Genomic DNA, 24,700 nt, shown 5'->3' with positions numbered 1-24,700 from the left:
ACTTGCATTCTTAAATAATTGGATTTGCCTTGATACACACACACACACACACACACACACACACACACACACACACACAAAACACACACAACCATTTGATAAGTGGGCCAATGAGATGTCATATAAATATATTTTGGGAAAAAAAAGTAAGTAAAAATAGAGTAAGCTCTTTACATACAGAAAGCAGGATAAAATAAATAATTTGAATATACTTTGGACAAAACAAACCAAGAATGTATCATAAAACATCCCATATATGAAGTGGAATATTCTATATTTTTAGCAGACAAAATCTTGTACAAAATAATCTGAGGGCTATTAAATCACACAAAAAAATTAAAATTATTTGAGTTTTCTTTCCAGGTGTAAGTTATTACTTTCAACCAGTAATAGCATTTTACCACTAACCTTCAATCCTACAGATTATGGATTTCAAAAATCATGTTTGTAGATTGTTAAAACTTTAATTATGGTTTTCCAGCCCACTTTCATAGCTCATAAGCTGTGCCTATATTGCCAAAATAGTTTTGATATTCTTGTGTATATGCTTGATATGCTTTATATTACATGTAAGATGTCACAAATTGAATTGCTAAACATTCATACTCTTACAATATATATTGTTAGCAACTAGATTACTTCCAATATTATTTAGTAATATACATATTAATCGGGAAAATGGGAGTGGTTGTCAATGCATGTCCAAGAACCATAAAGTGAGAACTTTTACCATTTATTTTGTTCACTCCTTTATAATACGCTTACCTAAAATAAATTGTTTCCACTTATTCTAAAAATATTATTTTTTCACATTTTTGCAAAACATTTATTTGTGAATGACCATTAGTTCCATATAGTTATGGATATACAATTCTGTTCTCTTTACTTCATAGTATAAGAAGTCAATATCTGCCCATAACAAGAATTGATTATTGCACACTTAAGGGATCAGAGATGATGCTTCAGTATTCTTCAACAATATTTGAAAAAAAAAAGAGAAAATAGGTACAGTATGAGTGAATACTTGTGCATAAATGAAGTTTTAAATGTAGGTGTAGGAGATGCAGAATGAAAACTTAAAGTGATGAAATACAATTATAGTTTTAATACTAAAAATTGTGTCCCTTGGAACACAACACCATGAGTATTCTAAAATGATGAAGAGGTCAGGTGATGTTTTTACCATTATCAAGAAGAACAATCATCAGGTCCAGTGGGGCAGAGGCTGGGGTGGAGGTGGGAGTTGAATGCAAGGATAAACAGGACAATGTTCTTGAAGAAAAGGTAGCATGTTTTCCCAAGGGAGAACTTAAAAAGGTAAAGTCTACACTGAGATCCAGGAAAGCAATTTATGTTCCTGACACGTTTTGAGAAAAAAAAAATTGTATTCAACAGGAACAGAGTCACAGAGGCAATGCGTATTGTCTAATATGTCTTTTTTTTGTCACCATAAACTTTCATCCATGTATGTATATATTTATATATAAACAAACAGGATTGCTCTGGGCATTTCCATCATCAGGAAACAGAGAATGAAGTCAGGTGCCCAAGGTCACAAACGACATTTCAACTCAAACCTATTACTTCTGTTTCAGTTGTTCATTGTGTGTGTTGAGTGAGTGTGTGTGTGTGTGTGTACACATGTGTTTAAACTGTTGTCTGGTGTTGCTAGGCTTCTGAGCACAGATTCCAAGTACCATTTGATGACTGACATTTTGTAACATCTCTTTTGGATAATTGGATATTTATAACAGTCTGAGCGATGTGCTATGGTTAACAGACTGACCCACATTTCTCAAAGACAGTTTTCTGTTTAGTTTTAACTAAGTTTTTAAAAAACTTACATACATATTGTTTTTAATGATGGACAACTACCAGAATTGTCAAGGAACAGAAATAAAATCTCTAAAGTTTTAGAGAATCTCAATTTCTAATAGCTATTATTAATACTATTTTTAACTGAACATACTGCTTATAATACAGTGAAAAATTTACATGCATTTTCAAATTTTACAATAATATTTCTCCATTGAGACTGTGGAAGGGCAGAGTTGGGTAACTGGCTAAATTCACTAAGCTCTAGAGTTTGAATTCAGGCCTATTAGGTTTGAATACTGCTTAAATATGGCTGTATTAAAATTTATTAGCCATCAAAAATATCTTATTCCTATTCCTGCTGGTGCTAAATCAGATGTATATTCTTTATTTAGCCTGGAATTATATATATTGGATATATATACATATGTGTGTATGTGTGTATATATGTATATCTATATATATCTATATCTATATAGACATGTATATATATATCTCCAATTGAAAATTGGAGAAATGGGTACTTATAAAGAAACATGAGGCATAAAATTATTAAAATCTCTTTGTCCTTACACTCCAGAAAAATCAATGTATCAATTTGGATTAATTACAATATGCCTACCTTGATGCTTTTGGAGGTTCCACCAAGGAGAAAAGATCCCTCATCCTTCCTGTCTTATGTTGAAGGATAAATGGCTGTAAAGCTGTTTAAACAGCTATATAGCTATACTGTTCTTCCACAGAAGTGGGCGCACTTCAGTTAGAGAAGAATTAGTTCAAATACAATAAAGCAATTTGTGGTTCCTTAAGGTTTTTTGTGCTACATAGATGTCAAATAGTCTAATTATTTCTTAAAATCAACATGTCACCACTCATACTTGAAGCAATTGAGGTTTCCAAAAACCAGGCAATGTGCAAATTCTGTCTTAGTAAAACATTTATTTGTTAAAGTGATATAGATTATTCAAGATTCTACAGTTTTAAATCATGGATGGAAATGTAACATGGATTGATACAGAACTTGATGCCAATGTAGGCTTTTTTTTTTCCCCTTCTTTAAAAAAAAAAAATACTTGTAGGCCAGAAGACAAAAATAATAATAATAATAATAATAATAATAATAATAATAATAATAATAATAATAAACAAAAAAAAGAAAAAAAAAGAAAATTGGTTTTAAAAGGGGATGAACCATGGTGTGATTGAGCCAGTTCCACCAGTATCAGAGACTTCTGCTTGGGCTCCTGTGGACAATTCTTCTAGGACACCAGTTCAACAATTAGCATTTATGAATTGAAACATTTTTAAATTTTATCCAGTAAAAATATCAGTGGCAATTTTTTTCAGGAGAGAGAGAAGTGGTGCTCTTCAGATTAACTCCGGCCTCTGAAATGAAAGAAAAAGAAAGGGGGGGAAAAAAAAGAAAAGAAAGAAAGAAAACACAGAGCTAATAAGATCATTGCGCTAGCAATCTAGAAGTTACTGAACCATAAGCACTCAGGCAGGAGCTAATTGCTATGAACCACTAGATACACCCCTGAATGCTATCTAGACATGCACTTCAGCTCTTAAAACGTTGTCTGGTAATTTCAAATTGTTCAATATATTACCAAAAAAAATTCTCATTTTAGAAAGGACTCTAAATGTATTAAGACTGAGTAGTTATTCAAGTCAGAGCCAAATCAAGAAATGGCACTTTGCCTTGCGTTGATTTTCCCATTTGTATTCTCAAGTTAAAAGGAGGAAAAAAAATTCTCTACTAATTCATTAATGCAAGCTATTCAGGTTTTAACAAATATTCATACCAGTTTTTAAAAATATGAACATATTATCTCAAATCTTTCATCACATCTAAAACCTAAGTGATCTATACTTTTTAATATATTCTATTGGAAGTTTTGCATAATATTAAAGTTTTTATACAATTTAATTATACATTTAATAGTTTTCATGATAGTGAAGACTACTAATTCATCTTTATTAGTTCTTCACCCACAGAACAAATAAATGTGACAACTGACAATAACTCATAAGCAAAGGCATTTCAGAGTTAATAGGATTTTGAAAGAAAATCATATAAAAACCATTAAAATATTTAAATAAACTGTGAAGATATTTTTTTCTCTAATATAGGTTCTCAGTCCTCATGGCTTTCAAATATATCTATAAATTCTACACTTGATGAAGATGGAAAATGACTTTTGAGAAATATGTGATTTCGCAATATGAAATAGAAGAAATTTTTCTCCTTTCCATTCAAGAACAACTATATGTTTACAAATTGAGGGTTATAAAATGCATGGAACAAATAAATGATAAAATATAGTTTCTTAATTAAATTCAGATAGTCTATATAAAAATGTCAATTTAGGACATATTTGGATAACTTTATGTGATAAAAGTAGGTAAAATACTATAGAGATACTTTAAGGAAATATTTCAAAAATCTGAATAAGTGGCTGCAACAATTTTTTAGAATTATTGAATGAGGATTTACTCAATGTTTAAAGATTGTTAATAGATAACGTGTATCCTATTTTTAAAAAATAATTACCTTGCCAACTACTGAAATATAGATATCAATATCACACTTTTCTGGGGATATTCATTCTAAGGAAATACTGCAAAATCACTTTAAATTATAATGGGAAATATCTACATTCCTTCCTATTGGGATCAGAGCACAGCTTATCAACAAGCTTTTTATTTCTTTTTGTGTTTCCAGTAATATGTTCTCTTTGATAAAAAAGTAATTGTATTACAATAAGTTTCATGTTTCAGGAGACGGTTTCATAGAAAAAAAATAGCTATGCCTAGAGGAAAAATATAGTGGACAGTGTAACTTGTCTGACTTTTCAAACAATAAATCTTTCCAGAAAAACAAACTTTCTTTTAATGTCAAGTTAATGTTTCTATAATCTAACATGGCTTAATGGGATTTTGGTTCAAATTTGCATTACATAATAATATTATCTAAAAACTGTGGGGTTATGGCTTATAAAAAAGGTATTAATTTCAAAGATTAGGAAATAGCAATCAGTTTAGGGAACAATGATGCGTATTTGCCCTGAATCTACCATTATCGAAATGATGACACAATATGAAGTTAAATAAAAATGTAATATGTAGGATATTCAAAATAACACTTGTTACTATACTTATCAATAAGCAAATTCTTATAATGATTCATGGACATCTATATATGGGACATAAAATTATAGGAGCATCACAAAGAAAAATCAAAATAGATTTTAATAATTATCTAAAATGTTATAAGAACTAAAAATAATGAATTTGGTATAGGTTCAGAATGTTTTGTAAATGGTCCTCATTTAACAGTGGAAGGGTGGGAGTTCCTGTTGTGGTTCAGTGGTAACAAACCTGACTATTATCCATGAGAATGCAGGTTCGATCTCTGGGCTTGCTCAGTGGGTTAAGGATCTGGCATTGCCTTAAGCTGTGGTGTAGGTCACAGACTCAGCTTGGATCCCATGTTGCTATGGCTGTGGCATAGGCCAGCAGCTACAGCTCAAATTAGAACCCTAGCCTGGGAACTTCCACATGCTGCGCATGCAGCCCAAAAAAGAAAAAAAAAAAAGCAAAACAAAACAAACACTGAAGGGTAGCATGCAAAACACTGCACATTCTTTTTTTTTTTTTTTTTTTTTAAAAACAAGTGGCCACACCTGCGGCATATGGAAGTTCCCAGGCTAGGGATCGAGCCACAGCCACTGCAGAAGCAACGCCTAGTAGTTACGTTGTGAGCCATATGGGAAGTCCTGCACATTCTTATTAGCAGTTCTATAAAGAGGAAATTAAGGCTATCTTAACATTAAGAAAAAAAGTATCCTGACATTGAATGGATTAGGGAAACGTTATTGCTCTCACTCTGAACATAATTAAGAATTACAAAGATTTTTTCATTTTATACAGTTACAGTATCTAAAAAAGAAGGAAATAATTTCTAAATGTCATTGCTGATACTAGATTTCCAAATTTTTTTCTGACTTTCTGTAATGTTCAAATATGTCAAAATGTACTTTATTATAAAAGTAGTTAAATATTTTCTACATATGTGCCTATTCTATTAGTTTTTTTTTACAAAATTACTTGAAAGGAATATCATAGTGGAAAATACCCTACAAGGCCAAATTTTTATTTTGGTTATTCTTGCTTGGGAGAAAACAAAACATTGGGAAGCTATCTGGATCATATGCACACATTTATTTTGCTGCTCAGTTTTTAGTTTATGTTTTCCAAACTTTGTTTTCCCATAGTTATTTTAATACTGAAGTTTATTTCTAATAAGATTACTAAATTTTATTCATTTATATATTCATAGTTTCTCTAAAAGAAATGGACTCATGTCATGGTTACTGCATCTGTAGCAGATATTTTATGACAAAGTTTACATTTTTTAAATACCTTGATACTAAACAAAACAACCAAAAGCCAAATGTATTAAAACCAGGAAGCAATTATCTTAAAGACTGGTACTAGTAATTACAATTTAAATGGCACTTCCTGTGCATACTTAATACACACAATGTACATATATTTTGCTGGTCTGAATAAAACAAACACTTTTTAAAGAATTTGACTTGAGGCATTTTCAGTATAAATGCAAACTTCAAGTCAACGGTTCTTATTTTAACTGCCAAACAAGGTAAAAAATTGTTTTACTGGGTTCATTTTATGCATAAAAACATTTTCAAACATAACGTTAATTTATATAGACATGCCTGTTTACTTATAGAGTAAATATCACTGCTTTTATCAATGATTCCTCTCCTCTTCTCTCTCAATTCATCTTAGTGTGACTGGAATTTTTTTTTTTGGTCTTTTTTTGGTCTTTTTGCCTTTTCTTGGGGCTGCTTCTGGGGCATATGGAGGTTCCCAGGCTAGGGGTCGAATCCCAGGCTGCCAGCCTACACCACAGCCACAGCAACTCGGGATCTGAGACGTGTCTGCAACCTACACCACAGCTCACGGCAACGCCAGATCCCCAACCCACTGAGCAAGGGCCAGGATCGAACCCGCAGCCTCATGGTTCCTACTCGGATTCGCTAACTACTGCGCCACGACGGGAACTCCTGTGACTGGTATCTTATGACTTTATTATAGAAGGACTGTCATATTTTAAGCTCACTCTGTTTCTATTCACATATAAGAAAAGTCTTGAAGAAGAAAATTGGTATATGGCATATTCTGGTTAATGGAAATGAAACAAATCTAACTCTTCCCCTTCAGAAAAACAATTATCTTAGTATGAAGAGGAATACTTAAACCACAGACTGGATGAAACCTTTCTGTCCTCTCTGCTCCTTCCTATTAGAGCTTGATGTTATGTTAGGATTTGAGGTATAATCAATTTAATATTGTCATTCTATAAACATTTTTTAAACAGTAAAAATATATTTAAGAGCTCCCGCTGTGGTGCATGGGGATCAGCAGCATCTCTGTAGCACCAGGACACAGGCTTGATCCCCAGTTCTGCACAGTGGGTTGAAAATCTGGTGTTGACACAGCTGTGGCGTAGGCTGCAACTGCAGATTGGACCTGAGCACTGGCCCAGGAACTCCATATGTGGTTGGATGTCCAAGAAAGAAAAAAAAAAAAAGTGTTTTAAGTTTTTTTGCTTATACATAATGGATATTTTAATTTAAATTTAATGCAATGGGCTGTGTCCAAATTTTTGGAAAATATATTTTGTCTCTGGGTAGAAGAAGACATGTATGTTACCATCCTACAGGGAATATAAAATTAAAGCAAAATTTTATAACCCCAACCCATGCCAACCCCAAAAAATAAGATGTGGACACAAGGATACTCTGCCAGCTCTCTGCCTCACGTCATTCACAAGGTAAAGTACTGCTGACAGTGTGAATGACCATGAGGAGAATAAAAGCACAGGGGTCAGAGTCTCTTAAAGGGGCATTACTGTTTGGTTGTGCTGACAGCTGTAGATATGATAGGCCTGCTATTGTAGAAATCGTTTACCAAGTGCTAAGAACAGCCGTGAGGTCATACCGTGACTTAAATCTGATAATAGGAATGTAGCAAGGCATTGGCTAATGAGTAAATGATGTATTGCCACTAAATTTTGTTAAATTCCCCTTTTGTCCAGAGATTTATTTTTCTTACTAGAGCTTGTAGGAAGAAAAAAAAAAAATTAGCTGAAGCATGGAAGGAAAGTTGCTATGACATTATGACATAGTTATTTGTTTGACAAAAGGAACTAAAGTAAAACTCAGCACAAAGCTTTAAAAATAGGTGACATATTCCAAATATACACATTCAGTATGTAAATCTAATATAAACACACATATGCAAACATAAATCTACTACCTACAGAAATGACAAATCACTGAAAGATCACACACCAGATTGTTACTATGTATGTCTGGTGTGGGTTATGACAGATTTTTATTTATTTTATTTTAAACTATATTTTCCAAAGTTCTCTAATTAATACTAGTGACTTTAGGACCAGGAAAGTCATTATTAGAAATCTTATGTATTTATCACATTGGCAAAACTGTTATTACCTTGAGTAGCACACAAATTCCCAAGGAATTATAATTTACAAATTGCAACTTTTCTCTAAATTCGACTTCTAACACTGTGGTAAAAATAAAGAACACAATAGTATTTATCATGCCCCAAGAAATATTTGGGAAATTGCTTTAACTGGTAATTGAAAAATGACCACATTGTCTTTCCTGCTTCCACATCTTGATAGAACATTTGGAACCTTTCTGTATTGTGCTCTGACAGATGAACATTGACTTCTTAATCCCTTTCTAAAGGTATCCTCTTTCAGAATAGCTAGATGTCCAAAGTTACATGATAAATTCATTTTTAAACATCAAAGATAGAGGAAGAGGGGAGGGAGGAAGGAAAGGAAGAAAAAAAAAAAAAAAGAAAGGCAGGGAGGGGGAGAAGGAAAGGGAAGGTGTTGGTGAACCAAGACACCTTTGTGCAGGTCAGTTCAATTCTATTAACAGCAAGTACCAGCCAGACTCTGTGCTACTGATTGTTTCCAGTGAGCTGTCCATTTTTTGCAGCATAGGAATGGACCCTAAATTCAGTAAAGAAATGATGCATGAAAAATATTTTGCTTGATTTGGGAATGGAATTCTTTAGGGGAAACCCTGAATGATGGTCCACGTTACTATTAACTTTTAAATAAGAAATGGTAACAAACAAACAAACAAAAACCTTTATTTTTATTACCAAGAAACAAATCAATGTGTTTTAGAGCCTTTAAAACAGATTTTTCTTTCTTTCTTTTTTTTTTTTTTTGTGCCAAATCTTACTCGAATGGCTGATGCAACCAGCTGTTTGAACAGATTGCTAAATTGCCATTCTGCTCTGGAAACACACTTTCTAATCCAATTAAAATGCAGGAATCAAATACTCATTTGAAACTTAAAAAAAAAGAAAAGAAAAAAGAAAAAGAAAGAATGAGAGAAAAGAAAACCCAGAATAGCAACTAGTTGCTGACAAAAGGAATACCATGAATATTTCATGTGTAGCCTTTTGCTTCATTTTATAGCAGCTTCATTCACTTTACAGTGAAACACTTCTGTTCACCCACTTTCAGGAAGGTATAATGTATCATCTCAGCTTCTATTAGGATGTGGAGGTCAAGTAGAGGAGTGAATACATTCTTATCAAGCAACTGTCTGCACTTTGGGAAATATCTGTAAAAATACACATTATATCATTTGTGATTACAACAGTGACTCCAAAGTCACACTAGTATTCCCTTTAGTTTTACAACATGAATCAGTAATGTTCAGTTAATCAGAAATATGTCTGTTTAGGAACTGGAAATTCACTTAACCAAACTGAACTTCAGTCTTTACCACTGAGCACTGAGTAAGTTTTAATGGAAGATTTAAACAACTTACATAAGCTAGCAAAACAAAAATTAAAAATTCATTTATAAAAGAATATACCCACTTAACTGCTTACAGGTAATGAGAATCTCACCTGTGTTTCCTGGACAATCGGGTCAACATTAGTCGGCAAAGCATCTGGGAATAAAATTTTCAGTGTCATGAGCAATTCATTTTTTATGAAACAAATCTTAAAATACTTCTCACTGAAGTCTTGATAAAATTCCTCTTAGCAAAAATGTATCTAGCTGTCTTTAAAAAATAACTTACCAGTTCTTGGATAATTGCAATTGACTAATACTTTGTAATTCTCTATGGCTACTTCCTGACACCTAACACTCTAAAGGCAGAATTTTTTAAAATATTGTTCTCATTACTAAAATGAGCAATTGTCAGTATGGAGTGCACTTTTCCTGCAAGAGTTCAATAAGAGAATCAGACTTCTATTCATCTTACTTAACATTTCGACCACAGAGTTGCACATGATTGATATGGAGAGACAAATCAAAGGAAAAAAAAAAATCCAAAGCGGGAAATGTAGTTTCACCATATTCACATGCAGAGTAAAAAAATAACCATTTCCAAATAAACCATTATTCAGCACCCCCAAGATAATAGTATGTTTTCCTGAGTACCCATTTATCCTTTCATAAAGCAGTAATGTTCCAAATGCAAATATTCTGCCTTTAAAAGTCCATATGTATTTAATATAATTAAATAGTCCTGCATAGTACACATTCTATTTCCTTGCCAAATGACCTATTTTAAACAAATACTTCTAGTCATTAAGAAGTGACACAATTATAAGAAAAAATTAGGTGTCTTAGGAAAAAGTTGTTCTAAGGGTTCATAGGTGATGTGATGAGAACAGGAGAAAACCCCCAGCTCAAATATTCATATAAATTTACAGACACCTGGAGATTAGGTTTCACATGAAAGCAATAATATCTTCACATTATACAGAAAAAAAAAATTAGGAAATTACATTATGGTAGCGCCCACAGAGTATATTTCATAAGCCCCTTTCCTTTACCAGAATAATTACATATTGGACATATTTTGGAGCAGCATCACAGTAAGTGTCTACTTCATGTTTCAGACAAGAATAAATGTGCATCTACTTCTAAAAATAAAACGAAAGAGACTTCATGACTTTCCCCTGAATGTATCTGAAAATACTTTTTGTTGTTTATATAATTCATACACATAACAGTCATCTACTTGAAAATAATGTAACTAGACAAACTCTAGAGGGGTTTATCACTAGGATGTTCAAAAAAATAAATTTGTAGTAGAGAGTTTATACTCCATTGTAACCTGATAAATGAGAAGTATAGGTTGGACAGCTGTTCTGGGAGAAGTTCTCTGATAGCAGCCCATTTAATTCTAATTTTATTACATTAATTATAATTCATGTTGCAGGACGCAAATTGATGATTTAAAATGGTTAATTTATAAGTACACATATTTATATACCTATGTAAGTAATACATATAATCTATGTATGTATTACTATATGAGTAATATAGTGTATATTGTTCAATGGTAACTTTAGATCCTAAATTTTTTGTGTCTTTTAGGGCTGCACCCATGGCATATGGAGGTTCCTGGGCTAGGAGCTGAATCAGAGCTGTAGCTGCTGGACTACACCACAGCCATGCCAGATCTGAGCCACACCGGTGACCTACACTACAGCTCACAGCAACACCAGATCCTTTAACCCACTGAGCAAGGACAGGGATCGAACCTGCATCCTCATGCATACGTCAGATTCGTTTCCGCTGAGCCACGTGGGAACTCCTAGATTCTAAATTTTGACTTTGAAATAGCTGACAGAATCAGAAGAAAATGGTACATTGATTGTTTTGCTATATGGACTACTGAAAATATCTGATGAAATGGCAAAAGCATTAATGTGACCTTAAAGAGGTAATTTCATACTTTAATATACTCTCAGTTACAAACTATTATTTTCTAGGTCCCACTTCAGATAACATCACATATTTAGAATTACTTGATTCAATAATACACTTACTATTCTTTCTGTATCGAGTGATCTTCTGTACTGCTACAAGAAGGATCATTTCTGTTGCATAAAACAGACATCTTCAAACCTGATAAAACTAATTGCATTTATAATCCCAGCATATATTTATCTAGCATGGGCGGGAAAGGACTGAGTAATCTGAAAAACAGAGCTCTGAAACTACTATAAAATTGCAGTCATAAAAAAAGAAAAAAAAGATTCCAGTCTTATTTTGGTTATTTTCTCTTTCCTCTATGATTTTTTTTTTGTCTTTTTGCCTTTTCTAGGGCTGCTCCCATGGCATATGGAGGTTCCCAGGCTAGGGGTCTAATCAGAGATGTAGCCTCCAGCCTACTCCAGAGCCACAGCAACTCAGGATCGGAGCCGCATCTGCAATCTATACCACAGCTGATGGCAATGCCGGATCCTTAACCCACTGAGCAAGGGCAGGGATTGAACTGCAACCTCATGGTTCCTAGTCAGATTCATTAACCACTGAGCCATGACAGGAACTCCAACCCTCTATGAATTTTTTAAAGTGAAATTTCATTACCCATAAATTTATCTCAATTAACATTCTTCTCATAAATAAGATAAATTGCATTACTCTATTATTATTATCATCATTAGTGTTTTATTACCAACTGGGGAGGATAAGAAAAATATCCTTTTCCCAGCCAATCCACCTCTGGGCTGAAGTCCTTTCCCCAAAACGCTTCACACACTCACTCACAGAAGCATCTTAACTCTTTCTGAGACTCAAGGGAACAATGAGCAAAGGAGTGAGTTTTCATTCTGTCTAATGTAAATGAACACTGCTTACTTAACAATATAGAATGGAAGTGGAATTCTGCTACATTGAGAAGAAAATCGGCTTGTATCTGCAGTCTTCTTTGAAAAAAAAAATGCCCCATTTACCTTTACAATTCTGTGTGCCATAAGATGCTTTATGTTTTTGAATTTTTTAAACTATTGGCATTTTAATAATTCTTTTAAGTTTATTTTGTGAATAAATAGAAGAGGAAATATTAAAATTTAGGAACCAAAAACACTGATATGAACTTTGTGATAATTGCTTTATTAATGTTTTTATTTTATAAATAAAATATTAATTTCCTTTCAGTAATATAAGCAAATAAAATGGTTAAATTTTAATTTGGAAGTACTTTTTGAGGGCCTTGAAGTGAAGTAGAAAATACTTCACAAAAAAGATAAAAGATTCTTAGAGTCCCTGTCATGGTGCAGCAGAATCCAACTAGTATCCATGCGGATGCAGGTTCAATCCCTGAGGCCTCGCTCAGTGGGTGGGGGATCCACCATTGCTGTGGCTATGGTGTAGGCTGGAAGCTGTAGCTCTGATTTGATGATTTGATTCCCCTGCCCCCGCTGCAGCCTGGGAACTTCCATATGTCGTGGGTACGGCTCTAAAAAAGAAAAAAGAAAAAAAAGATAGATTCTTATAGACAAATGGAAGACATTTAATTTTTTAAAATTCCTTAAATTCTTACGGAGAAAGTATGTACCCTTCAGGTAGTAAACTCGTTATGCTCGTATATGGCTTACAAAAGCTCAAAAACTTATATTCTAAAACCTGTTTGGTGATGATATCTGCGAAGTAGCTAAAATCAACTGTCTAAAAGTATTAAATAGCTTATTGTGATTTCAACTAACTGCGACATTTAACGTTTGGAAAAAATGTAGGCTATATATGTTGTCCTCAGCAAAGGTGTTACTATTTCTTGTTTAAATTATTGTATTTAATATACCTCTGTGTTAATCTATTTGTAGACTAAAAATAATTAATGTTCATCAAACCAAACTCTTTCTTCTTAGGATTTTGAGGATGCTTTGATGCTTCCGTACCCTTATGGGACTCATATAGTATATGTATATTTTCTTAAAAAGACCTACTTTAATAAGTTTGACATTTTCAAATGGGGGGACAATTACCCAAAAGAAGCAAACCAAAATATAGGAACACATATAATTTTTAAAAAGTTTTGGAGTAAATATCTGTAAATATATTATTTGTTGGTTTTTATAGCGAACAAGCAGAAACCATAGTGTAAAATGGCTAAAAATTTTAAAAAATAAGAACAGGGAAGCCAAAACAACATATACAAACTATACACAGTGAGCAACAACAAATAGCAAAACTATATGCTCTGTAGTTGGTTAAATAAGGAATGTCAGAATGACAGAATAAAAACAACAAGAGGGACAGAATTTCTGGCTTATATTAGATTTTGGAGCACATATCTCTGTTGTGCTAATTAATCAAAATTCTTGTTAATGAATCTTTCTCTCTGGCTCCATTTACTTATTCATCTATCCATTTGCTCATTCATTCATATGAATAACTACTGCGTTTTGGATATTTTAACTGGTACCTTTAATCACCCCTAACCTTCTCACAGATTTATTTTTCAGTCACTTCACACTAAAACTACTCTGGGCAAAACGTTATTCATATACTTATGAACAGAACCAAATAACATTTGACCCTCTTGATAACCCAATCTTTTTTCAAATCTTTTATTCAAATATAAACTCTTTGAAAGCTAGGAATACAGGCCTTATTACTTCTAGAACAAGTGTTTAAGCTTTTGGTTCATTTCACCCTAAAAATGTCTTGTAAAAGTAATAACAATTTAAATGGTTTAAATGGATTTAGTCAAATAAGAAATTTCACATGATTAGATATTATTGGTTTGAAATGTTTATGAGAAATAAAAGATATTTAATTAAAGTTTCATTAGAAACATAAGCAGGAAATTGATTTTTTAAAAAAGAGAGGTAACTGGAAAATGAAAATAAGTTAATCAGTAGCTTGGAGTAGGCATGCTAAGTTGCTGCCTGTGTTGTATGATTTTAGAGCCCTCTTGACACAACCTACATAATAATGTCAGAGATCCCCTGTTGGGGGACGCATTTCTTTATGTCTTGAAAACTTTTATATACTCAGGATTTTTTAATACTATGCAGGTAAAAACTACAAAGGGGAAAAATAATATGCTTCTGTCAATGAGTACCTTCATGAAGAATTAAGAAATTGGTGTTAATTTAAAACATTAGCTGGTATTGGAACATTACTACAGAAATAGTGTTGAAAATACATTTTAACTTTGAGTAATGCTTTGATTTTTACAAAATACTACCTTACATGTGATCTCATTTATTCCTCCCAAGAACTCTATACTGGACCCACTAAGGCTGATTATACCTTAGAAATGTGAACAACAAACTTCAGAAAGAGAAGCAGGGCAGAGAGAGTACTTAGGAAACACCTAAGCCCATTAGCCAAATGTTTTCAATATTGCCTCAGAAAGTAACCTCTGTTTTAATCTAACCCACTTTTGAATGTCATCATAATAAATCATGCACAAGGTATGCCTCTGTCAAGTTAAAATTAACTGAAAAGTTTATAAATGTCTCCGCCAAGAGGAAATTAAACTAATGAATGATATTCTTCACCTGTGTTTAAATGGTATTTCGAGTAATCTGAAAGTTAATAAACTTTAACCATGTGTTTAACTTACTCCCAGGTAGTATTTTACATAAAGTATATATTTTCTTTTGTTATGGCTAAAAATGTTTTGCACGAGGTTCCCACATAAGCATTATTCTCAAAACAAAACAAACAAAATCCCCACGCCCCTGTTTAATGATCTTTAATAAAACACCATCAAGTTACCATATAATATGGTAAAAATTTCAAGGAGTAGATAGAACATTTTTCTATAGACCTCAATTTCAGTGAAGGTTCAAAAATGCCATATCATCAAGGAACGGTATTATTGTCTGACTAAATTAAAGCCTTTTTTTTTTCTTTTTTTTTTTAATGGCTGCACCAGCAGTATATGGAAGTTCCTAGGCCAGGGATTGAATCTGCAGCTGCAGCAATGTAAGAGCCTTTAACTCACTGTGCCAGCCAGGTATTGAACCTGTGCCTCCACAGTGACCCAAGCTGCTACAGTTGCATTCTTAACCCATTCTGCCACAATGGGAACTCCTAAAAATCCTATTTTAAATGATGTATTCCCACTAAGCTGTATAACATCTAATTAAATTTCATCACAAACTTTGGTTCAAATAATAAATATATTTACTATCTTACTCTGAGAGAAAAATATTAAAATTCAGAATTATAGCACACAAGGGAAGAAGAAAACTATTCTCTGATTAATGAGCTATGACTTTATATTGCTTATAAATGTAATAAAAACTCCATTAGAAGATTTTTATTTTACTTGGTGATAAAAAATAAACATCCCTTTAATAAAGGCAGTTTTGTATTTCTATCTCCCTATTTAACTTGCGTTAAGAAAAATATAAAGCTCGTTCATTCAACAAATGTGTACTGAATAAATGAAAACACCTTCATATGCCCAGGCAGATGCATATGACTTAAAACTGGCTGTGACTTAAAGCTGTATTGGCTTTTTTTTTTTTTTTTTTTTTGATAAATGGCAAACCAATTGTCTTTTCTTCTGCTTCCCATGGGAAAAGCCGTGTGGTGGATGAGAAATACCATAGAAACATTAAGGCACCTGAACCAAGAATGTTGTTTAAAATGGTACTTATTTTAACACTGTCCAAGTATACTTAAGTGAATATTTTATTTTAAATAACATAACACAGAATTGTTCTCTAAAATACTTGCCTAAAAACAAATGCCACCATCATTGAAAGAAAATATACAATCTACCAATTGAAAAATACCAATCATTCATAGGTGGTACTATGTAAGACTGGAGGAAATATCATTATTTATGTATGACTCTACAACTTTCATTTTGTGGCCTGCTATTGCAAAACCTGGAAGCCAGTCCTAGAATAGGGGAAGGCACTGCTGTCATGCATTTTTCCCTAAGCCATTATATATATATTACCTTTGTGTATATACGAACTGTACCCTAGAGGGTTTATACACCACTGCTCTATTAGCCACGTATCAGAGAGACAAGACTAGGACTTTGAATTCCAATCTCCTATATGAGTTCTCAAAATAATTTTTCATTAAAAAGAAATAATAGGTTACACAGTGCTTTCCAATATCCACTTAGAATTTGAAAGAGTTGCTTTTCCACTATGCCCATCAGAACTGCTGGACTGAATTAACATCGCATTCATAGACATGCTTCTTTTAGAAAAGAGTCCACATGTGTTCGGTGAGTTAATATAACAATAGTATTCCTTTAATTCTCCATTCAGGGAGTACCTGTGCCTTGCTCTGGATCTCTCAGCAGGCAAAGTGAAAAACTTACTTGGCTTTGAATGTGCTCTTTTAGATGTGGGGCCCTCTGTGCCAGAATCAGGAGGTCGACTAGCTAACTGCAAGGCAGTTGAGTTGTTCCTGTTAGTGTTTTGGGACTCAACATTTGTGACAACTTCACTTTGTGGTTCGGTACTTGGCTTCGTGCCAGTCTTTCTTTTCTGCTTTTGGGACACAGAAGTGCTTGAAGTCCAGGTAGGAGGCAAAGCAGAGGTAGTGGTAGAGGAGTCCTGACTGGAACAAGTTTCTGAAGATTGTATCACATTGTCATTGGCAACTTTACAACACTGGGTATTCTCTTCGTGCCCCACAGCTTGTTTGGACACGGACTGGGGCAGTGTCACACTGCAGCCTTGTATTTGAGCCCCATTAGTTTGAGAGTAGACATTGCTGACCTTGGTGACCTTGTGTTGTCCATTATTGTTACAAACCTTATAGCGGATCATTAGAATGATGATGAAAACCAGCACAGATGCTACAATGATTCCACCAATAATAATAATCATGGTGCCTCCCAAAAACTGGGACTGCATGAAGTGGCATCGCACATAATCCTGTTCTGTAGTAAACTGGATGCAACCCACGACTCTTGTGGCAGTGAGGGAAGTGATGCCATCATCATATATTGCCAAGACACACAAGTCATACATAGTTCCAGCAGCCAGGTTATTGACAAGAAAAGTTTTGCTCGTAGGAGGTATCATTCTGAGGGACAATGGAATTTGTGTTAATATTAAAAACAAAACAAAAACAGATATACAAACAGAGCCATTATGACTTCAGCTGTTTCATTTCAGTACTCATTAAGATAAGCACATTTATAACAGATATGAAATATGGGAAAATGATCTAATCTTGTATTTACCCAGTTAAAATGGCTAAAAGTCATTGTTGGATTCTGCATTATATTGATGGTGCCTGTACCATGCTTTGACAAGCTTACTAATTACATTGCTTGGCAAAGCAGAACTCCTAATAAAAGCCACAGCTAAAAAATCATTTATGACAAATTGCTTTTGAAAGGTGTGACTGTGACATTATCTGACTACTAAACAAATCCATTTAGCACTTACAACACCTCTGTGACTAAAAGCCAATTTGAAGGAAGGGAAAACACTGACAATCACATTAGAAACCAGAATGGAAATGCAATTCAGAGTATTATTTTCCAAATCAGTTATAAGCTGCTATGGAATGGTACTTAGTAAACCTATCTTTAATAACTAAGATAATTACTAAGATTAAAGTACTTTATTTACAAATCTCAACCCTCTCTAATTTCTTCAACATTGGGTTCCCAGTATGTTTTTATCTATAAATGAGGTTGATGAAAATGTATGAGTAATATTATCCTAGAAACATGAACAGGGCAAAGCTGTTGACCAGAGCATGAAGCTCCCGCCCTTCCCATTGTGGGCTAATGAAATGACTTCCAGAACATGGTCTGTAAAGTTTGGTAAGAGTTTAAGACATCTCTGAATCCATCATATCGCAAAAGCCTTCTGCGGATCCTATTCTCCACTAACTTATTTTTCTCAACTGCAGCCATATATGACCTAAACTAAGATTTAATTTGGAAAAAAGGCTTGGAACTATATTTTTTTTCTCTGAAAGAGTTTTAGAAGTTTTAAGACTTGGCAATGCTAATCTGTTATCCAACCTAAACATCGTTTTCTTAATGTACCAAGAAAGTTTTAGGCCAGAGTATGCATTTGTGGTTGAAATCACTATCCATGGAGTGAGGGTATGATAAAGGCCAGGCATTACTAAGCACTTTATATGCATTATAATTTCATTTTCACAATGACTGTATGAGGTGAGCATTATCACTATCTTATATATGACAAACATTAGGGTCAGGGATTCAAGCAATTTCCTCCAGGTCATAGAGAACTGACTTCTATGGCAGGATTAAAATCTTGGAATTTGGAAAATAGAAAATGACCTACTTCACAGAGCTGATGTCTAAAATATATAAAATATTTGGTAGCTACAGGAAAGTGAGTGGTAAAGATGGCACCTCATCTTTGACAATGGGTGAAATAGTCCACAGCATAAGCGAAAGCTGAGTATGACAATGGCAAACTACTTTATGCTAACATACATGCATCAGAGTTTACATCCCCATTCACTTAGTGATGAGAGGGATATTAGAAACTATTTACTCTAATCTCTTCCTTTTAAAGATGAGAAAATTAAAACTCAGCCAGGTAGAACATTACCGAGGATCTATCATATAACTGGCTAGGTCAGTTTTGTTTTTTCCTACCAGTCCATGCTTATTTTTTAAAAAAATTTCTCATTCCCATACATGAGTGAAAATTGAATTATCTTTAAGAATTCATCTGGGTGTATAAGAAATAATTTGATCTTATTTCAGAAAAGCTTAAAGATGAAAAAAATTTATATATATTTCAGTCATGATTTTGCATCATTTCCTAGATACAGTAATAGTCTATCATGAGTAAAACTATATGGAGAGGTAAAAAATGTATATTTCCAACTGAAAATTGGACAAGATGTGACTATAAATCAATGAAGCTGAACTTTAGAAAAACATACCAGAAATTTTTTAGTCAGATGTAAATTCTCCCCCAGTGTCCTTACCCAGAGATTATACACTTAACTCCACCAATACTTTCACTGCTCAAAATACTTACATTTTCTTTGGAACTGTCTTAAGAACCAGTATATAAGAGACCCACACACACACACACACACACACACACACACACACACAAACACACAAGACTCAATCACTCAAAAAAAAATCAGTCTCATTATTTTATAGTTACATCCTATTTTTGACCAAAAATGGCAACACCCATCTTGATCACCCACCTTATTCACAAGACTTGGCTCCAAATGGCTTTTGCTTGTTTCCAAAATTCAAATTCACCCTCAAAAGACGAAGATTTGCCACCACTGAGGATATTCAAAATAGTATGACGAAGGTTCTAAAGATAATTCCAAAAGTGCTTTGAGCAATGGCAGCATTATTGGGATAATGATATAGCCTCCCAACGTGACTTCCTTGAAGGAAAGAACACTCATGTGGATGTGTAAGTTCTGGTATGTTTTTGAATTTTTTTAAAATAAATCAATCTTGTTCTCTGATAGTCACATCTCTTAGATGAGGGGGAAAGAAAGTAAGTAAGCATAATATTAAATATAAATTGGAACTCTCTGAAAATAACACCATTCAAAATATTTCCCCATATGTATTCACCTTTCACAGGCTTTATATTATACGCTTAAAAAAATGGAGTACTTTAATTACAACATAACACTGCCAACTAAAAAAGAAGTAGTACATTCATTATCAAGCCCTACACTAAGATGTATGGAAAGTATAAAGATTTGCTTAACTTCTCTTACCTGTAAACAAGGGTGTCATCATAAGTACCATTGTACTGGATTTGAAACATACGTATTCCAGGGATATTTCTTTGAAAATTAAATTTAAGGAGTGCCGTAGATGATGTGGCTTCTGCCACCACAATTTTATCTTGACTCATTTTAGGATCACCATTACTACTGCTTGCATTAGAACCTGACTTTGTAGACGTTGAAATATCTGAAGAACCAGGATCAGGCTCATGGATATGGTTTGTACTATTTAGTAAATGAGGGAGCTTAATTATATGAAGATCCACCGTTTGTGTTGCTTCCCCAGCAGGATTGGAAGCAATGCAGGTAAAAGCACCTGTATCCTTAACAGTTGTTATAAGAATGTCAAGTGTTCCATTATCATACACCAGAGATCTTGTTGCATTTGAAATAAGCTTCCCTTCAGGAGAAATCCAGTGTATTGCAGGTTCGGGGTCTCCCCTGGCTTTGCACCTCAGGGTTGCCCTTTGACCCTCCAGCACTCTCATCTCATGTGTATGACGAGTAATAAGAGGAGGCTCACACAAAAACTCTTCCTCTGGAATTGACCAAAAATAGCGGCCAGTTAAAAGGGCTGGAGAAGCACAGGTCTCCAGATCATCTTCTCTGGATAGACGCCTCAACCACAACAATTCACAATTGCAATGCAAGGGGTTTCCACCAAAACTTAATGCAAAAGTAGATGGACTTATGATTCCTGAGGTTGCCAGTACCTGAGCTCGCTGAAAGAGAGGGTCAGGCGGTAGCTTCTGCAGTTTATTTGACGTTACATCTAGCCGAGTCATCTTGTGCAAGTGGGAGAAAGTCCCCTTAGGAATGTTATCAATCATATTGTGATCCAAGCTAAGGGTGTGCAAGCTAACCATTTTTTCAACAGCATCCCAAGGGATTGTTTCTAAATTATTATAGGACAGATCCAGCTCCTCAAGGGCAAAGACATCATCAAATGCTGTAGAAGAAATTAAAGTCAGCTGATTGTTGTTCAATATCAAATGATGGAGATTGGAAAGCCCACTGAACATATCATTTGTAATTTTAGTCAATCTGTTGCTATTCAAATGCAATGCCCTCAAATTCCGTAGGTCAGCAAAAGCATGAGGTGTAATAAAACTTATTGTATTCCTGGAAAGTGTCAGGTCCACCAAGCTGGTCATATTGGCAAAATCTTTCCTTTTAATATTTGTAACAAAATTGTCTGCCAAACGCAGTTCCACAGTTCTTCTGTCAATGTTTGGTGGAACAAATAAAAGCCCTTTCTTGGCACAAAGGGTTGCAAGATTAGGAGACAAAATCTGACAGACACAACGTTTTGGACAGATCTGAGCTTTCACTGCTATGCCAATGAAAAACAGATAAAAAAGAAATTTTTCCATTGTAGATCAGATTTAAGAGCCTGTAAAAAAAGACACAAAATAGAGTGTTAGCATTCAATCATTTCTTTATTCAAATAATCTTTTTTATACAAACTAGAATACAGAAATAACTTATTTCCACTTTTAAGCAAGTATAAAATATCAACTCTGTATTGGAGACTATAATAGAAACTAGGATAAAAAGTACAGCATTCATGACCTCAGGTGATTTAAAATACAGTGGGGAAAGAGTTCCCGTCCTGGCTTAGTGGTTAGCAAATCTGACTAGGAATCATTAGGTTTGGGTTCAATCCCTGGCCTAGCTCAGTGGGTTAAGGATCTGGCGTTGTCCTGAGCTGTAGTGTAGTTTGCAGACATGGCTCGGATCCCACGTTGCTGTGTGTAGGCCGGTGGCTAAAGCTCCAAGTGGACCCCTAGCCTGGGAAACTTCATATGCCTCAGGTGCGGCCCTAGAAAAGATAATAAATAAATAAATAAATAAATAAATAAATAAAATGGGGGAAACAAAGACGTCGACAGATTATTATGATTCTCTTAGTTAAGTGCTATTTTTGAAATATGCCCACGGTATTCCATGGGCTCACAAAAAATGACATTGAGCCCAAACTGGAGGATGGGAATCGAAGAAAACTTGACTAAACCCTAAAAGACATCTTTTAAATTCAAAAGCTTAAAGACATATTTAGGGATTTTCAAGTATAGTCTGAGCAGAAACAATAAGGGACAGTATTTGTTATTGTTAGCCTTGTGTCAAGATATTTAATTAATTTTTAATTTTATTCATCTTTACAAACTATGTTAAAAATAGAACAATCTTCACATCTTAACTGAAAATTCAGGACCTTGTTCTCAAAATAAAAGGGCTGAAAATTTACCACAGATGCACTGAGCTTCTTAAATATTAGAATATTTTATTTAATATAATGTGGATTTTTGAGATAATTTGCAAAGAAGTGATCAAAATACTTGACAGTGAGTTTAGGATACCATATTTCATTTTACTTTTTTTTTTTTTTTTTTGCTTTTTAGGGCGGCACCCATGGCATATGGAGGTTCCCAGGCTATGGGTTGAATTGGAGCTATACCTGCTGGCCTACGCCACAGCCACAGCAACATGGGATCTGAGCAACATCTGCGGCCTACACCACAGCTCAAGGCAATGCCAGATCCTTAATCCACTGAGTGAGGTCAGGGATGGAACCCTCATCCTCATGGATCCTAGTCGGGTTCCTAACTGCTGAGCCACAATGGGAACTCCTTTTTCTTAAAATCTTAATGCTCTTATATTTATTCAAATTTTATTTTTAAAAACTTGATAGTTTCACTTTCTATCTAGATCTTAAGTATTTGCTCTTGAAAATAATCATCAAAAATAAAAATACTAATGCACATGTGATTTGTGAAAATTCTCAAAAATCATGTCGTTTTAAACACGAAGAGAGAAAATAGCTGGAGAAAATCACTCAAATGTTTAATTGATGAAAATATGAAATATGGAACTATTTTAGAAATGATGCACCTAGTTTCCTAAATAAAACCTATTATTATAGGTTTGATTTATTTTATGCCTACTTTATGTCATATGAAATGTGGTTGTAATGAATAAGACTGTCATTTTCAACAAATGAAATAGTCTTATTCTTCTGTTTGTGACAGAATAACTAGAACTAAATTAGTTTTTCCACAATAAGCAAAACACAACACCAAAAAGAAACAGCACAAAAATATATAAAACTAGTTTTCAGATACTTGGAAAGAGGAAGTGGAGAACTGTGAATCTTAAGAAAAGTGAATTAAAGAAATAAATTCTAGGTGTTCCTAATGTGGTGCAGCAGAAACAAAACTGATTAGTATCCATGCGGAAATGGGTTCGATCCCTGGCCTTGCTCAGTGGGTCGGAGATCCGGCATTGCCATGAGCTAGATGTGGCTCTAATCCTTCATTGCTGTGGCTGTGGTGTAGGCCAGCAGCTGCGGCAACCATAGCTCTGATTTGACCCCTAGCCTGGGAACTTCCAAATGCCGTGGGTGTGGCCCTGAACAGCATAAAAAAATAAATAAATAGATAAATAAATGCTACCATTGAATCCTAGAGACACTTTCCAAACCACAGCACAAGGAGGGGAAAAAAAAAAGGCAAAGCAGGAATAGTTTTATTCAATTGAAGAAGATCGAGACTGCAGTGCAGAGAGAGAGTTCTAGGGTAGCTTGAATTTACGGAGCAAAGTACCAGAAATTAGTGAGTTATCTGAAGAAAGGAGTCTAGTAATCTCTGAACAGAGAGCAGGGCATACTAATCACACAGAAACAGCAAAAAAATAGGATGAGTAAAAAAGCAAACAAAAACTCGGTGACCTGGAGTTCCCTTAGGAACCATGAGGTTGCGGGTTTGATCCCTGGCCTTGCTCAGTGGGTTAAGGATCCGGCGTTGCCGTGAGGTGTGGTGTGGGTCGCAGACATGGCTTGGATCCAGCATTGCTGTGGCTCTGGCATAGGCTGGCAGCTACAGCTCCAATGAGACCCCTAGCCTGGGGACCTTCATATGCCGTGGGAGCGGCCCTAGAAAAGACAAAAAACAGAAAACAAAAAACAAAACTCAGTGACCTGTGGAAAGATATTAAAAAGCAAACATACAAACATTTAGTATTAAAAGAAGGCTATAAGGTAGCAATATAATTGAAGAAATACAGGCATTTTTTTTTTTTAATTTGTGATTAGAAAAGCCAAGCCAAAAAGCCAAGCTTAAAAAAAAGGAAAATCTACCAAGACATATCATAATCAAAATGCAGATAACCAAAGAAAAAGGAAAAATAATCTTACAAAGTGTCATAGAAATAAGACACATTCAAGAGGATACAGTGAACAAAATAATAATAATAAAAATAATGTCTAACTCCTAATTCCTCTTTAAAAATAAA

At 34.2% G+C, this 24,700-nt stretch overlaps 1 protein-coding gene across 3 annotated transcripts; it reads right to left on the bottom strand.

The window, feature by feature from the left end:
- Positions 1–2,972: 2,972 nt before the first annotated feature.
- LRFN5 (leucine rich repeat and fibronectin type III domain containing 5) lies at positions 2,973–21,797 on the bottom strand. 3 transcript variants are annotated; one of them, XM_047769500.1, is made up of 4 exons: positions 20,399–21,797; positions 17,013–17,725; positions 9,814–9,857; positions 2,973–3,201 (listed from the first exon to the last, which is right to left on the bottom strand). In XM_047769500.1, the coding sequence occupies exons 1-4, from the start codon at positions 21,781–21,783 to the stop codon at positions 3,184–3,186; spliced, it is 2,160 nt and encodes a 719-aa protein (XP_047625456.1). In that variant the 5' UTR covers positions 21,784–21,797; the 3' UTR covers positions 2,973–3,183. The 3 variants fall into 3 exon arrangements, with proteins under 3 accessions (XP_047625456.1, XP_047625455.1, XP_047625454.1); XM_047769499.1 differs by lacking the exon at positions 2,973–3,201 and adding an exon at positions 9,311–9,521; XM_047769498.1 differs by lacking the exons at positions 2,973–3,201; positions 9,814–9,857 and having other exon boundaries at positions 16,346–17,725.
- Between the last annotated feature and the right edge of the window lie 2,903 nt (positions 21,798–24,700).

The sequence above is a fragment of the Phacochoerus africanus genome, chromosome 2, assembly GCF_016906955.1.
Source record: "Phacochoerus africanus isolate WHEZ1 chromosome 2, ROS_Pafr_v1, whole genome shotgun sequence".
Lineage (NCBI taxonomy): Eukaryota > Metazoa > Chordata > Mammalia > Artiodactyla > Suidae > Phacochoerus > Phacochoerus africanus.
Note: the sequence above shows the minus strand (reverse complement) of the source record. Positions and strands in the feature narration are given on the sequence as shown.

Excerpts from the sequence above, each read along its gene's own strand:
- LRFN5 (XM_047769498.1), bottom strand. The coding sequence starts at position 21,783 with ATGGAAAAATTTCTTTTTTATCTGTTTTTCATTGGCATAGCAGTGAAA. Across the intron at positions 17,726-20,398 it reads GATGACACCCTTGTTTACAG|AATGATACCTCCTACGAGCA; the intron begins GTAAGAGAAGTT and ends ATTGTCCCTCAG.